Source organism: Drepanopeziza brunnea (genome assembly GCF_022702325.1).
Source record: "Drepanopeziza brunnea f. sp. 'multigermtubi' strain 214-2 chromosome Unknown ctg3, whole genome shotgun sequence".
In the NCBI taxonomy this organism is placed as follows: Eukaryota; Fungi; Ascomycota; class Leotiomycetes; order Helotiales; family Drepanopezizaceae; genus Drepanopeziza; species Drepanopeziza brunnea.
The window spans coordinates 2116627-2131749 of record NW_027094066.1 but is presented as its reverse complement, the minus strand read 5'-3'; the positions used below and the strand labels follow the sequence as shown (position 1 = coordinate 2131749).

The following is a 15123-nucleotide window of genomic DNA, read 5'->3' as shown; positions in this document are numbered from 1 at the left end:
CAAGGCCACCCAGGGCGTAACTCTCGAGGATCTCGCTGGCGATGGAAGAAGTATAAGTACAGTATGGAGTATGGAGGAAGGAAGGATCACGGTTCCCTGCGAAGCTTTTATCCTGTCCTGAATCCTAACTCAAAAAGCTGAGTAGGTAGGTACGTAGTACGTACGGTAGGTACTCCCGGTACGTCCTACTCGCAGGCGGCTCCGCTGCCTCCTGGTGTCCTGGTCTCCCGGTGTCCTTCTCCCCGCATTGCTGGGATTCCCGAGTTTGAGACACTTCTGGCAGGGGTCACGCCAAGAATGCCAATTTTAACGTTTTAAGATTACAATGGGGGGGGAAAGAGCGACGAAGATCCGTCACGCGCCGAGGAAGTTTGTTGTGAGACGAGACGAGAAGAGAGAGAGAGAGAGAGAGAGAGAGAGAGAGAGACGAGACGAGACGAGACGAGACGAGACGAGACGAGACGTTACGCGACGAGGGCCTGCTGTACTGTACTGTACTGTACTGTACTGTACCCTACCCTAGCGTCCCGTAGCGTAGCGTAGCGTAGCGGACCGTCCTTTGCTTGCCTACGGCTACGGAGTCGTCACATTTATCTCATCTCGCTCCTGTCACCTCTCACCTTTTCACACTACCCGCACCTATTTACTAGCCTCATCCCTCATCACTGCCCTTTCTCCCTTCTCCCTCCTCCCTTCCCCCTTCTCCCTTTCCCCTTCCCCCTCCCCATTCCCCTCTCCGTCCTATCTACCTACCATGCTCTTGCCCCCCGCGGCAACATTGCGACTACAGGACCACAGGACCGCTACTCAATATTCATAGCACCCTCGAGGTCTGCAGAAGAAGAGAAGAAGAGAAGAAGAGGAAGAAGAAGAAGAAGAGAAGAAGAGAAGAAGAGAAGAAGAGAAGAAGAAGAAGAAGAAGAAGAAGAAGAAGAAGAAGAAGAAGAGAAGAAGAGAAGAAGAGAAGAAGAGAAGAAGAAGAAGAAGAAGAAGAAGAAGAAGAAGAGAAGAAGAGAAGAAGAGAAGAAGAGAAGAAGAGAAGAAGAGAAGAAGAGAAGAAGAGAAGAAGAGAAGAAGAAGAAGAACAGAAGAAGCTGCTACACCATGGTCGAAGAGAAGGCCCCGCCCCAGAAGTACTCGCGGTACCGCTCCGTGCGCCAGGCTGTCAAGCCAGAACCAGAGCCCCAGCCAGTGCTGTCGGCCTCGAATCCCAACAATGACGGCTCACATATGAACAGTCTGGCCCGGTACCGACGGGCCACCGTGCCTGCGAATGCGGACCAGATCGCTGGCCTGCCGACTCCGCCGGTGCCATCTCTGCCGGCTCTGCCCAGAGCCCAGCAGACGGCGAAGCTGTCCGAGACCAGGAACCTGGAGCGGAGGGTGACGGAGCCGGTGCGGAATACCCAGGCCGAGGAACTCTTCAGTAACGGGGGCAGATCCGGGCTCCAGCGTCGAGAGACGGAAGATGAGCGACGAAAGCGAAAGTTCCGGGAGAGGGAGGATCAGAACCGCAGGGTCGAGCGGGAAAAGGAGGAGCAGAGACGCTTGCGACAGCAGCAGAAAGATGACGAGGGGCGGCTGTACCGCGAAGAGGAAGAGGCCGCTGAGCGCGTGCTGGCAGAGCAGAAACGTAAGGATTTGGAGAGACTGGAGGCCGAGTTAGATGCTGCTTCCCCAGTGACGAGGCCATTAACCAGCCCGATGAGAGAGAAGCTTCCGTTCTTCTCGAGGAAACGAGACGCACCGAGGCCGAGGGCTCCTACGACGTCGTCGAGTGGATCTGGATCGAATTCCATGTCGAAAACTCGAAGCAACGGCGATGGTCCGCCACGGCCTGTAGAGGCCACTAGGAGTACGGAAATGCTCAGGGGCATAGAGCAAGGCGGAGGGGGAATCGTGCCGCAAACCGATGCGCCCATCTCAGCCTCCAATGCAGGAGAGCGTGTAAGTGCGCTGCTGTGGCTTCGTGTGCCTTGCCTTTCTAACCAAGAGCAGTGGGTTAACGTCCGATGCAAGCAATCCTCCATCGCCCTTCCGGTCACCCCCGAAACAACCCCAGTCGAACTCATATACGCATCCGCCAATGTCATGTCTCACCACATCATACCTTCGAACACTATACTCCTCGAAGCGTACACACAGCTCGGGCTGGAGCGTCGGCTACGCCGGTATGAACACATTCGAGACGTCATGAACTCGTGGGATCGGGATACCCAAAATGCACTGTTGCTGACCAGGTCGGACTCTCCCAAATTCGATACCGACCTGGAAGCCTCTTCGGTGCCCCAAGAGGCCCCGGGCGATCTCACATTCCCCTTGTACCATTCCCAGGGGCGTGGGAAGTGGAACAGGCGACTCGTATACATACTTTCATCTGGCCAAATGTTCACATCCAAAAAGGAGGCCGCGAAGATTTCCGACAAAGATTCGTTGACCATATGTCATTTGTCCGATTTCGATATATACACCCCAACCCCGCAGAAGATACGCAAGGAACTCAAGCCCCCGAAGAGGTATTGCTACGCAGTCAAAAGTCAACAGAAATTGACCCTGTTTCTGAGCAACGAGAATTTCGTACACTTCTTCTGCTCGGACGACCAGGCGATAGCCGAGAGTTTCTACGACGCTGTCCAGCGCTGGCGCAGCTGGTACCTCGTCAACAAAACGGGCGAAGGCCAAAACCCTTCCACCCTCGGCTCTTCTGCACCCCTCGTCAACACGGATCGTTTCGCAGCTAGATCTCCGAGGTCCAACGAGGGCGAATGCGATTCGGAAGAGGAGAACAAGCCCCGCCAGATCCCGTTCTTTCTGCGCAACAGCATCTCCTTATCCCCTATGCCCAACGAGACCCGAAGGCACCCACCGCCGCCACTCGCGTACAAACTTTCACCCGAGGCCGAGGACGAGTTCGCATACTCGGGTCTGCTGGGAAGGTCGTACTCTCAACGCGTGAAACAACAGAAAGAAAAAGAGTTGGCCGCTCAGAATTCAGGCCCCTTTATCGAAGGCTCGCTCCTCCAAGGCCCCAGCACACTTCTCCAGCGCACGAACTCGATCAAGTCCATCAAAGCCAGCGGTCGCCGTCCGAACACCGCTGGAGCTGCTAACGGGGCCGGAGGCGATGGCCAGCGCGCAGCGGGCACCAAAGCAGCAGGTCCACCGAAACCGCTACTGGACTTCAAGGCTACGTTCAAAGAGGCACCGCAGTGGGACAAGGCAAATAGGGGGCATGGCGTAGCTCCCGTCCAAGGGGTGCCGTTGGTGGAGATTGCGACGACGCCGGAGGTGTTGCCGGGGGCCATCCTCATCCCGGGGAACACGACGGTGTTTCGGAGGGATGGCAGACCAGCCACGAGTTCTGGGGCTGGGGCTGGGCCTGGAGGTGGAGGGCCGTTTGTCAAGGGGGGGCTGATTAGCGGGCGGTAGCACGCGGTGAGGTGAGGTGAAGGGGAGGGTTGAAGATGATCCCTTGATTTTTCTTCCAAGCGCGGCGTGCCGTTCCGGATGCTTCAAGGTGTTGCTTCCTGTTACATTATGCTGTGGTGTGTTTTGCAAGCTGCACAGGTATGCTTTGCGGTGTTTCTGGCTGGGCTAGCGGGGAAACAAAAGGGCTGGGTCGGAATCGGGAAACAAAATGGACGGTGCGAGTCTTTGCCATCTACCTCTCTCTTTTGTCGTTGTTGTGTTTTGGGTTCTGGATTCTGGATTCTGGATTTTGGGTCTTGGGTTTTTGAAAGGATGGCCATTAGGTATCGTCTATCTACATCGTCCAAATCTCTCTCTACTCTACTCTATCACAAGTGGACGACATGTGTCCTGTCGACGGCTTTAATTTTTTTTTTTCTCTTTTCTTTTCCTTTTTTTTTCTTTTTCTTTTTCATTTTCGACTAGCTTAACTCGACTAGCTTAACTAGCTTATAATATTTTATAATATCTTATCCGGGCTAGGTACCTATCTTATCCTGTTTGTTGATTGTTGATTGTGATGGTGATGGTGATGGTGATGGTGAAGATGGCGTCTGAGAGAAGCGAGGGGACTGAAACTAGGTACGAAGGATTGTACGGTTAGGTATTAAATGGATGTTTTCTGTCGGTAGCAGATGGATCTTTGATCGACTTTGTGAAAGTTGTCGCTGGAGAGCGTGATAGTATCTGTATCTGTACTCACTGCCTTTCTGCTTTCTGCAAAGGTCATACGGAGTAGCCTAGGTCCTCCGTAACTAGCTAGCTAGTCACGCCTCTGGAAGGTGGTGACGCATCATTCCACACGTGTCTCGACGAGGATAGGAAAGACCGAGTTCAGTTTCCTCCTGTATCGGCAAATCAACATTTTCTGTCATTTGGATCTAGGTTACTATTGACCGATTCGTAGAATTTAAGCGAGGCCTCGATGGGACGGACGGCCCTGAGACGGTCTCTTTCTTGCATTAAGATAGTTTGTTTGGTAAACTGTGCTCAATTTATAGGGAGGTCTGACGTTGATTTTACTGTAGCTGGTTCAATTACCGCCCCTCCTACGGCTGAAATGGTTTTAAGGGAAGGTTGGTGGGCTATTGAGTTGAAATGCCTTCGCACCGTCCTCGAGAGTATTCGACGGTGGATCAATATGATTGACTAAGGAAGGTACCTAGGTATACGGTATGCATGCTAAAGATCAGTAGATCGACCGCTTTCCGAAAAGGGTTTGAACCATTGAAATTCTGCCGTCAATTTTTTCCCCTCCTTGACTCGGTTCTGCGCCCACCCCACCCCGCCATCTCCGTCTCCCATTTTCCCCAACCCGCACTTCAACGACGTTTCGTCGCACCGCTTTATCAGTTGTCAATACCAATTCAACAGTTCATCGGTTCGACTTTTCTGACATTCACTTTTACGGACGTTTACTTTTTTTTTTTTTCCATATCAAACTCGAACCACTCCTCTCTCCTTCCGGCCCACACCGCAACGATGTTTCTCACCATCCCAGGGGAGTCTTGCTTCACCTCTGCCGACGCGAAGAAGCTCAAGAAGAGCATTAATGCCACCGGCGCTCTTTGCACGAGAGTCCGGGGATACTGGGTTCACTATGTGCACCTCAAAGACGCTTCAAACCAGGTACGAGAAGAAAGACAACGGGTCTCAGAGTCCGAGGTGGACAGGAGAAAGTAACTTGCGGGACTGGAGTGGAAATTGATGACGAAGGAAATGTGACTAACACCCGTCCCTAAAGGCGACCCAGGAAAAAATCCGTCAGCTCCTCCCCGGCTCCAATTCAGAGTCCAGCGAAGTCCTCAGGAATCCTGGTGGCATGACCCGTTTCTACTACATCACCCCGCGCAACATCTCGCCCTGGAGCTCTAAAGCCACTAGTATCGCCTACGTGTGCGGCCTCAAGTCCAGCTTGCAACGCATCGAGCGCGGTCGCGTCATCCTGCTGAATTTCGAGCAGAATGGGGAGGCTGAGACAGAGGATGTGCCGTTCCGCGACGAGCTGTTTGATCGCATGACCGAGAATATGGAATCAGAAGCGCCGGACATGGATAAGATGTTTGCGGAGGACCAGCCATACCCGCTGGAAGTCATCGAGTTGGGGGAAGACGAGGGGCAGAGGTTGGAGGTACTGAAGGGGTATAATAAGGTGCGAGGGCTTGCGCTGGATCAGCTTGAGATGGAGTATTTGGTTCAAGCTTGTGAGTATTTTCGCTACGCTACCCTGGGAACTTCGGTGACAACTGCCTTTGATGCGGTTGGTCCATTGGCTTGCCGCTTACGCGCACTGTCCTTGGAAACTTGGGGGACACCATGTTGTGAATCGCATACTGATTGATTGGTAGACAAGGAGCTTGGTAGAGATCCCCACGATATCGAGTTGTTCATGTTCGCTCAAGTCAACTCCGAGCATTGTCGGCACAAGCAATTCAATGCAAACTGGACTATCGATGGAACTGCTACGGGTAGATCTCTATTTGAGATGATTCAAAATACCCACAAACAAAACCCCAAATACACTGTTTCGGCATACAGTGACAATGCTGCGGTCTTGGAGGGAGAAGTGGCTAGTTTCTGGGCTCCTGACTATTCTACCGGTAGCTGGAGACAGACCAAGGAAAAGGTCCACTTCCTCATTAAGGTGCGCAGAATTTTGCTCGGGTATGATAATTTGACAGGGATGCTAAGCAAATAGCTAGGTCGAGACACACAACCATCCTACAGCTATCTCTCCGTTTCCAGGAGCTGCGACTGGGTCCGGTGGTGAGATTCGAGATGAAGGAGCCGTGGGCCGAGGATCGACCCCCAAAGCTGGACTTTGTGGATTCTGGGTCTCTGATCTCCTGATTCCCGATCACAAACAGCCCTGGGAAATGGACTTCGGCAAGCCAGCACATTACGCGAGCAGCCTCGATATCATGCTCGAAGCTCCGATTGGCAGCGCTAGATTTAACAACGAGTTTGGCCGACCTTGCTTGACTGGATGCTTCCGCACACTTCTCGCCGATGTTGACACCGGAGTTGATGGTCACGAAACCCGAGGATACCATAAGCCAATCATGATCGCGGGTGGTGTCGGAACCGTTAGACCTCAGCATGCTCTCAAAGATGGACGAGATGTCAGGGAAGAAGCCCACATTATTGTGCTCGGTGGCCCAGCTATGCTGATCGGTCTTGGGGGAGGGGCTGCGTCAAGTAACGCCTCTGGAGAAGGATCTGTGGAACTCGACTTTGATAGTGTCCAGCGTGGCAACCCTGAAATGGAACGCCGGGCCCAGATGGTGATCAATACATGTGTGGCTCTTGGAGAAAACAACCCTATTGCCTTCATTCACGATGTTGGCGCTGGAGGTCTTTCCAATGCTCTACCTGAATTGGTCAAGGATGCCGGATTTGGAGGCAAATTCGAACTACGACAGATCGAAAATGCAGACAGGAGTATGAGCCCTCTACAGATCTGGTGTTGCGAGGCCCAAGAAAGATATGTCATGATTGTCAACAAAGAGCACATGAACCGGTTCACCAGCATTGCGAATCGGGAGCGTTGCGGATTCTCTGATGTTGGCACTGTGACGAAGATGGATTCGAATGGTCACGGCAGCCTTGTTCTGACCGATCGGGAATCTACGGAGTACCCCAAGCCTATTGATATGCCAATGTCTCTACTCTTTCCGAAGGGCAGAAAATTAGACCGAAGTGTCAAGACGCGAAAACCTGTCCTGACTCCCTTCGACGCCAGAGAAGCTCTCATCAACGCATACCCGCAATTTCCCGAACACTACCTCATCGGAAAAGCTATCGAGCGAATCTTCCATTTACCAGCCGTTGGTTCAAAGTCCTTCTTGATTACTATTGGAGATCGTTCCGTCGGAGGTATGACAGTCAGGGATCAGATGGTTGGCCCGTGGCAAACGCCTGTTGCAGATGTTGCAGTGACTGTCACTGCTCTGAACATGGGCGACAAAATAAAGACGGGAGAAGCTATGAGTATGGGAGATAAGCCCAATATCGCCCTCGTCTCGCCAGCTGCATCGGCGAGAATGGCAGTTGCGGAGTCTTTGATGAACTTGGCTGCTGCTCACGTCCTTCGTGCGGACGAAGGTGACCTGGCCCGAGTCAAGCTCTCTGCGAATTGGATGGCTGCAGTTAACCACCCTGGTGAGGCCGCCGCTCTGTACGAGGCAGTGCATGCCATTGGTATGGACCTGTGCCCAGCTCTTGGTATCAGCATTCCAGTCGGCAAAGACTCTACGTCAATGAAGGCATCCTGGAAGGATCAGAAGACTGGGGATGCCAAGAGCGTCACTGCTCCAATGACAGTTGTCATCTCGGCCTTCGCACCTGTCGCGAACGTACGCAACACCTGGACTCCGACTTTGCGAAGATTTGAGGACGTTGGTGAGACCTTACTCATGTACGTTGATCTTGCTCAAGGTCACCAAGCATTGGGCGGCTCGGCACTTGCCCAGAGCTTTGGCCAGCTGGGACATGAAGTACCTGATGTCAGGGATGCTGATCTGATCCGGGATTACTTTGACGCTATTGTCCAGATGCACGAAATTGGCGTTGTTCTCGCCTACCATGATATCTCAGACGGTGGTCTGATCACTACAATCGCTGAGATGATGTTCGCTGGCAGATGCGGTGCTGAGATTGTGATTGACAGCTTTGCGAAGAGCTCTGGACTTTCTGATGTCTTGGGATCTCTCTTCAATGAAGAGTTAGGTGCAGTTTTCCAGGTCCGCAAATCAGACGAGACGAGATTCAGAAGTTGCTTCGCTACATGTGGTCCTCCTAAAGGAATGGTGCGAACAATCGGCCGTGTTCCTGCAGCATCGAAGCAAGAACTCTCTATCCGCTACGGCCAACAGACAATCATCCGCCTGCGCCGATCCGAGATGCAGCAAATGTGGGCTAGCACATCCTACCAAATGCAGCGCATCCGCGATAACGTCGACTGTGCCGCCTCCGAGTTCGACACCATCAGCGACGACCGCGACCCTGGACTCCGCTACAAACTAACCTTCGACCCCAAAGAGAACATCCTCCCCCTGACATCCTCCATCACTTCCGTCTTTACCAAGATCCCCCGCGTCGCCATCCTCCGCGAGCAAGGCGTCAACGGCCACGCCGAGATGGCCTTTGCATTTAAAGCCGCTGGCTTCGACCCCATTGATGTCCACATGACCGATATCATCGATGGCCGCTCCCTCGCCGATTTTGTCGGCATCGCCGCCTGCGGCGGCTTCTCCTACGGCGATGTCCTCGGCGCAGGACAAGGCTGGGCCAAGTCCATCCTTATGCACGAAGAGAACGCCCGTCCTGAGTTCCAGAAATTCTTCGCCCGTCCTGATACCTTCGCTTTGGGCGTGTGCAATGGTTGCCAGATGCTCTCCCGTATCGCCGAGCTTATCCCCGGCGCCCAACACTGGCCCACCTTCCTACCAAACGAAAGCGAACAATTCGAAGGCCGCGTCTCCATGGTCAAGATCCAAGATAACAAGAAATCACCTTCCGTCTTCCTGCACGGTATGAGCGGCACATCGATGCCAATCGTCGTTTCTCACGGCGAAGGCCGCGCTTCATTCCGCAGTGTAGCGGATCTAGAGGCCATGAATGAACATGGGCTGGTGCCGATTCGATATACGGACAACCTGGGCAATGTGACGACGCGGTACCCGGCGAACCCTAACGGTAGTCCGGAGGGTATTGCGGGGGTGAAAAGTTTGGACGGGCGGGTGCTGGCTATGATGCCGCATCCGGAGCGCACGGTGATGGCTGATGTTGGGTCATATATTCCGAGTAATCTGGTCGAGGGTTGGGGCGAGTTCGGGCCGTGGGTACGGATGTTCAAGAGTGCTAGGCGGTGGGTTGGTTAAGCTACTGGTTGGATGGCCCTCGTTCGGTATTTCTTGCCTGCCTGGTTCGGGATGAATGATCGAATGCATGTATCGTGGGTGGATGGGTGGGTAGGTAGACATTGGCGTTTTCCCAGCATAACGAAAAAAAATACCCCCTTTTATTTGATCTCCCTCCTTGGGCTCCTGTCTCCAAAAATGAATCTGGTTCCTCTCCCTCCTCCAAGGCCGGCCGCCTCCCTCGCCCGCACTTTTCAACGTCCCTAGCTTTCATCACTCGGCCGGTAACAGTACCCCCTTCTCCTTTGAAACCCAAATCCCAAGCCCTTTTTCCCTTTTTTTTTTCCTTTCTTTTCTCTTCTCTTTTCTCTTCTCTTTTCTCTTCTCTTTTCTCTTCTCTTTTCTCTTTTCGAAAAGCAAGAAGCGATTGATGGATGGATGGATTGATCTCCCTCCTGCTGATGATGAGAATCGGCCATCTATCCATCCATGCATCCATGCATCCATCCTCTCCCTCCTCCTCTAGGTGCTCTACTAGGTTCTTTACTAGGTGCTCTACTAGTTCAGACCGAAAGGATGTCAGGAGGCGGACGAGTACCGGTACCTCGCAATCCGCTCTCTGCATGCACGGGAGCGAGGACCGAGTACCGATACCGATACCGAGGGAGTTCGCTTGGGTGGGGGTGTTGTAGGGTTGGATTGGTTGGATTGGTTGGATGGGTGTTTGGTTGTATGGGTGTTTTGGTTGGATTGGTTGGATTGTTTTGGTTGTTTGGTATGGAATGGCGTGTTATATCAGGTGTAATGAGGTGAGGTGGAGTGAATTGGGTTGGATTGGATTGAGGTGAGGTGGAGTGAGGCGGGTTGGGTTGGTTTACGCTGTCGGTTAGGTACGTATTTGGCTTTGGTGGAGAGAGGTTGGGGAAAAGAAGAAGGATTGGGTACCGGTAGGTATTGCGTGTGTATGTACGAATTGGGTGGGATATGGTATTGAGGATTGAGATGGGGTCGCATTTGGGTAGGTAGATAGATAGGTTAGGTTGGGTTGGGTTGGGTTGGCTGTCGTTGGTTTCTTTCTTTCTTTTTTTTTAAAAATTTATTTATTTATTTATTTATTTATTTATTTATTTATTTATTTATTTATTTATTTATTTATTTATTTATTTATTTATTTATTTATTTATTTATTTATTTATTTATTTATTTATTTATTTATTTATTTATTTATTTATTTATTTATTTATTTATTTATTTATTTATTTATTTATTTATTTATTTATTTATTTATTTATTTATTTATTTATTTATTTATTTATTTATTTATTGATTGATTGATTTATTTATTTATTTATTTATTTATTTATTTATTTATTTATTTATTTTTCTTTTCATGTGATGAGATGTGATGGGTGGGTGGTAAGAGCTTGGGATGTACTACGTCGCAGGCGTAAGTATTACCCCTCGAGGGTAGGGAAAACAGGGGGTTTAAAGTGGAAGCTAAACTTTTGAGGCACCCTCGAGGGGTAATACTTACGCCTGTACCGTGTTAAGTGGAGATGAGAGGTGAGAGGAGGGGTGAGGAGGGGAGGGGTGAGGAGGTTGGGAGAGGTCAAGGGGGTTGTTTATGGAGTGTGGCTACGGTAGGTATGGTTGTAAGGCGCTTGCTTGGCTTGAAGGCTTAAGCTTGGATAGAGGCTTGAGCTTGAAGGCTTGAGTAGGTAAATAGGTAAGTGGGTGATTTGATGTGAAGCTACAGAGGGAGAGCTGGGCATGCGGAGTATGATGAGCTGTTTTTATAGGTGCTCATCGTCGGTTATTTTGAATTTCATTTAATTTCGTGAGAAGAATCCGACCTTGCCCTAGGTCGGTGTTTTATAGTGTTTTTTTTTTTTTTTTGGAATGATATTTAAGGCAATCGACGGGTAGGTGAAAGAGGGAGGGAGCTTTGTTACTGGTTTAGAGCCTACCGAGTCTAGTTTCAGCGCTGGTTTTGCATCGGTTTGGAGGGTTGCTCATATTGTAAGTTTTGTCTTGTGAATGTATGTTTTCTTGCAGACCTGCATGTGTTGATCGTCCTCGGTTATGATGAAATAAGTGGAGGTTTTTCATGCTCATTTTGGCCGAGGCTTCTACTTTACGTGCTTCAAGTGCTTTACGCAATTGGACACCTCGAATGGACAGGCTTCTACGGGGGAGGGGGAAAAATGAAAAGGGTGGCCCAGGCGATTAATGGAAAAATACTCTGTTTATCATAGGCGTACTGTTTCCTTATACTAGGTCTGCGTAGGTACCTTTGATCTGATCTTACTCAATCAGATCTGCAAATCAGGTGACAGGGTAGTAGGGAGAAACCTCGGCCCGAGAGATCAGACTAAGATGTCTAACCAATCGGTGTCTTTCTCTCCGACTCTCGATCTCAATTCGGAAATTAGCTCGACAAACCTGTCTGACTTCTAAACGTTTCCAAATCAACACCAACATCGATCTACCTATCCATCTTTGCTCAGCAGCTACAACTACAAGACGTGCGTAGCAGCTGTACTTCTCCGCCTTTGTTGGGTCCGACTCCTCTATCCCCTCGCGCTCTCGGTCAGCCCCCACGTCAACGATGGGTGTCGTGTCCTTGGTTATGGGCGCGGTCGCCCCCTTATTCATTGCATTGTCTCCAATCACCTCCTATTCGGACCAGACGTATTCGATACATAGGAACAAATCTAGTGCCGGATTCTCGTTGGATATCCCGTTGATCATGCTGGTTGCATCTGCTTTCAAGTACGTGCCGGGGGAACGGAGCGAGCAAGCGAACACGGTTTGGGCTGGGTGCTAACGAGGTTCTGCAGAGTGTTCTACTACCCTGGCGCGCAGTTCGACACGGCCCTCCTTATCCAATCGATCATCATGATCGCTATCCAGCTTGTGCTGTTGAAGGTTGCGCTGGACCACCGACCCGGCCCGTCCTCGAGAGGGGGAGAAATGGCGAACCCGTTCGCTGGTGCTAGAGAAGGGGATTCTGGTATCCAACGGCCGTACAACTTCTGGCAATGGCGGTCTCCCAAACCGTGAGAGCTCCTTGCCGAAATTCGGTACGCCCGCTGACTAGGATACCTCCAGATACTGGCAATTCATTTTGTATATGTTCATTGCTCTCGTGTGCAACGAACTCGTGCTTTCCACAGTCCCTAGTATATATGCCATATACTCTGCGAGTCTTGGAATAGCCGGTCTCTCGATCGAGGCCATCCTGCCCGTCCCGCAGATCCTCTCGAACCGCCGATCGCAATCGTGCAAGGGCTTTCGGTTCTCCGTACTTGCCAGCTGGATTGCGGGCGACGTCATGAAGATGGTGTGGTTCTTCACGGCGACCAGTGCAATCCCTTGGACCTTCAAGCTCTGTGGCATTTTCCAGATGTGCTGTGACTTCTTCTTGGGCTTTCAGTACTGGATGTATGGCGACGGGGAAACGGTCGTCAGGGGTCATGAACTCAGATCAAGCAGCCTTGCACACGGTCTTGGAGAGGGGTAGATGTATGTTTTTTCTCAATGAACGGAATGGCAAGCAACGCTGAATCTGCCATCGGACCCCCGCACCTTGTTCTTCTCCCGATTAGCCACTTCTCTTCTTCTCGGATACAGCCTTCGGCATTGGCGTCGGAACGAGCTGCCCCCAAGGATCGAGACGAGCAGCTGTTCTAGTCGGTCGGCATTGATTACACGAAGTTTCTGACATCCTCGGAAGCTCAGAGATTATATTCTTGCACTCGGGGGATCGACTTCTTGAGAATCGATGTGGGGGAGGAGATGATTGCTCATAGCCGTTGAGGCATTGAACCACAAGGGTTCTGTCCCCGCAAGCCCAATATCAATTTGTCTTACGGCAGGTTGCGCATGCCCTGTCATTGGCCAATGCTGCAGACTCGATCATTCCCCAGAGATGCCTGCCGCCAGCCGAGAGATATGTGCAAATGTCTGCTAGAAGCAATGCGATAGCAGGACTCGACAGGTCTGCATGACTGGAGGCAGATTCGTGGAGGGATTCGAGGGCCTGGATTGTTGGGCAGAGGGGCTCGGCTAATTTTGAGCATGGTTGTGAGAAGCAGAGATGCTCGGCTAATTTGGAGCACGGTTGTGAGGTACTGTGAACGACATCAGCAACTTCAAAAGTCTTCAAGAGAGGCAGCAATGTCAACGAGAAGGGAGGAGAACCAGAAAAGCTGTGGAGTGGATTGCAGGCATCAGAATATGTATGACTTGACTCAAACTGGCCCGCAGGACAAACAGTTCATGATTTCCAGGCAGGATTTGCAGTGCAATTCCTATGCAGCTGTTGTTGTGTATTCACACAGTCAAACATACTCTCACACCTCCCCTGTTGATTCTCTTCTTTGTTCTCCGAGTTGACCTTCGCTTTCCTTGTCGTTCTCGCCGCCTTCGCTAGCGCCAATGCTGCTGCCTCGAGCCACTACATAAGTCCGCTCCCCCAACCTCGACCTCCTCCTCCTCCTTTCCTCCCACCACAACATCTCCACACTTCGTTTTCGCAACTCCAACAGTACTTCCAAGGCAAGGCTCTTCTTACTTCATACGTCTCTTGCACAGTATTTCCTCGTCCTCCAAACTCTCGCTGATCATCTTCTCTGCCAGCACCCCAAGCTTCGCAGCTCGATCCAACCAAAGAACAACCAAAGAACACCACACAAGGCAAGTTGATCTCCCTCGGCGCATGCTATCCTCTCTCCTCTCTGCCATACCATCATCTATACAGCGCAGCAGATGCTGCACTACTTGCTGTTTCCCTTTCCCATCACATCATCTCGCCTTTGCGCGGTTCCCCATCTCTCCACAGCCTCGTCGTCAACACGCGACACGGCCTCCACCCTTCCTGTCATCTCCGCTCTCAATCACCATAGCCATACCACCTTCCCCCCTCTTTTACACAGCACATCTCTAGACAGACTCGAGTCTGCGTCTCAGATTACATCTACCAAACTGCATCGTCGTCTCCGCAAATTATTCGAATTTCCCCAGAAGTTCGGCTTTCGAGCACTTCGGTGTTGGTACTTAGCAATCACCCTCCACCCCCGCCTCATCCATCCACCCTTCCCAGCTCGACACACTCACTTTGGCTCAAACTTCCATCGCACATCTTCTCGAGTTCAACACCACTAACCTTCAACGTTCATAGAAAAATCCCCCGAACTCCAGCCAAGATGCCTAACTGGAAATCCTACGAGAGCTCTGTCCGCCTTCTGAGCGCCATCATTGCAGCCCATCCGGACCTGAAGCTTAACTACCAGGGTACGTTTGCGGAACATCTCCTTGCCCTCTCTTCGTCGCTACGTTATCCATACTCCTACATCTTCGTCGCTACGTCGTCCATACTCCCACACATTTTTTCGAGTCGCTTTATTCTGTCGTTCCTGATTATTTCTGTCGTCCCTGATAACGTCTATTTATGTAGCCATTGGTTGCTTCTATGGTGATGGCGCCAACTACAAGTCTGTCTGGAACCGGTTTCGGACCCTCAACAAGAACGCAAAGGCCATCGCCGCCGCCGTTGAAGCCGGTCAAGATCCATTCCAAGTCCCGATTCAGGACGGCGCTCAGTCTCTGAAGTCCAAGACCTCAGGTAGCCTTTGCTTTACTTTCTGCGTTTGCTTTTTAATCTTGCACCGTTAAATTATTTGCTTTCTACCCCAATTTTCAGTTTTAGCTGTTGATGTATATCAGACATCTCGGCCAGATTCGGCGGTGACTGCACCCAGTCTGCTGTCGAGAATCGCTTCCGTCGAATCAA

The 15123-nt window shown here is 51.2% G+C and overlaps 3 protein-coding genes across 3 annotated transcripts; all 3 read left to right on the top strand.

Moving 5' to 3' along the window:
• Positions 1 to 1104: 1104 nt before the first annotated feature.
• L3040_002728 (uncharacterized protein) lies at positions 1105 to 3429 on the top strand (the record flags this gene model as incomplete). The annotated part of the gene is made up of 2 exons (XM_007296323.1): positions 1105 to 1947; positions 1999 to 3429. 2 exons carry the CDS (start codon positions 1105 to 1107, stop codon positions 3427 to 3429), a joined length of 2274 nt encoding a protein of 757 aa, XP_007296385.1.
• Positions 3430 to 4950: 1521 nt separating this feature from the next.
• On the top strand, positions 4951 to 9350 carry L3040_002727 (uncharacterized protein; the record flags this gene model as incomplete). Its single annotated transcript, XM_007296324.1, has 4 exons — positions 4951 to 5097; positions 5213 to 5672; positions 5817 to 6112; positions 6171 to 9350. The coding sequence occupies 4 exons, from the start codon at positions 4951 to 4953 to the stop codon at positions 9348 to 9350; spliced, it is 4083 nt and encodes a 1360-aa protein (XP_007296386.1).
• Positions 9351 to 11937: 2587 nt separating this feature from the next.
• L3040_002726 (uncharacterized protein) lies at positions 11938 to 12852 on the top strand (the record flags this gene model as incomplete). Its single annotated transcript, XM_007296325.1, has 3 exons — positions 11938 to 12101; positions 12170 to 12388; positions 12441 to 12852. The coding sequence occupies 3 exons, from the start codon at positions 11938 to 11940 to the stop codon at positions 12850 to 12852; spliced, it is 795 nt and encodes a 264-aa protein (XP_007296387.1).
• Positions 12853 to 15123: the final 2271 nt, after the last annotated feature.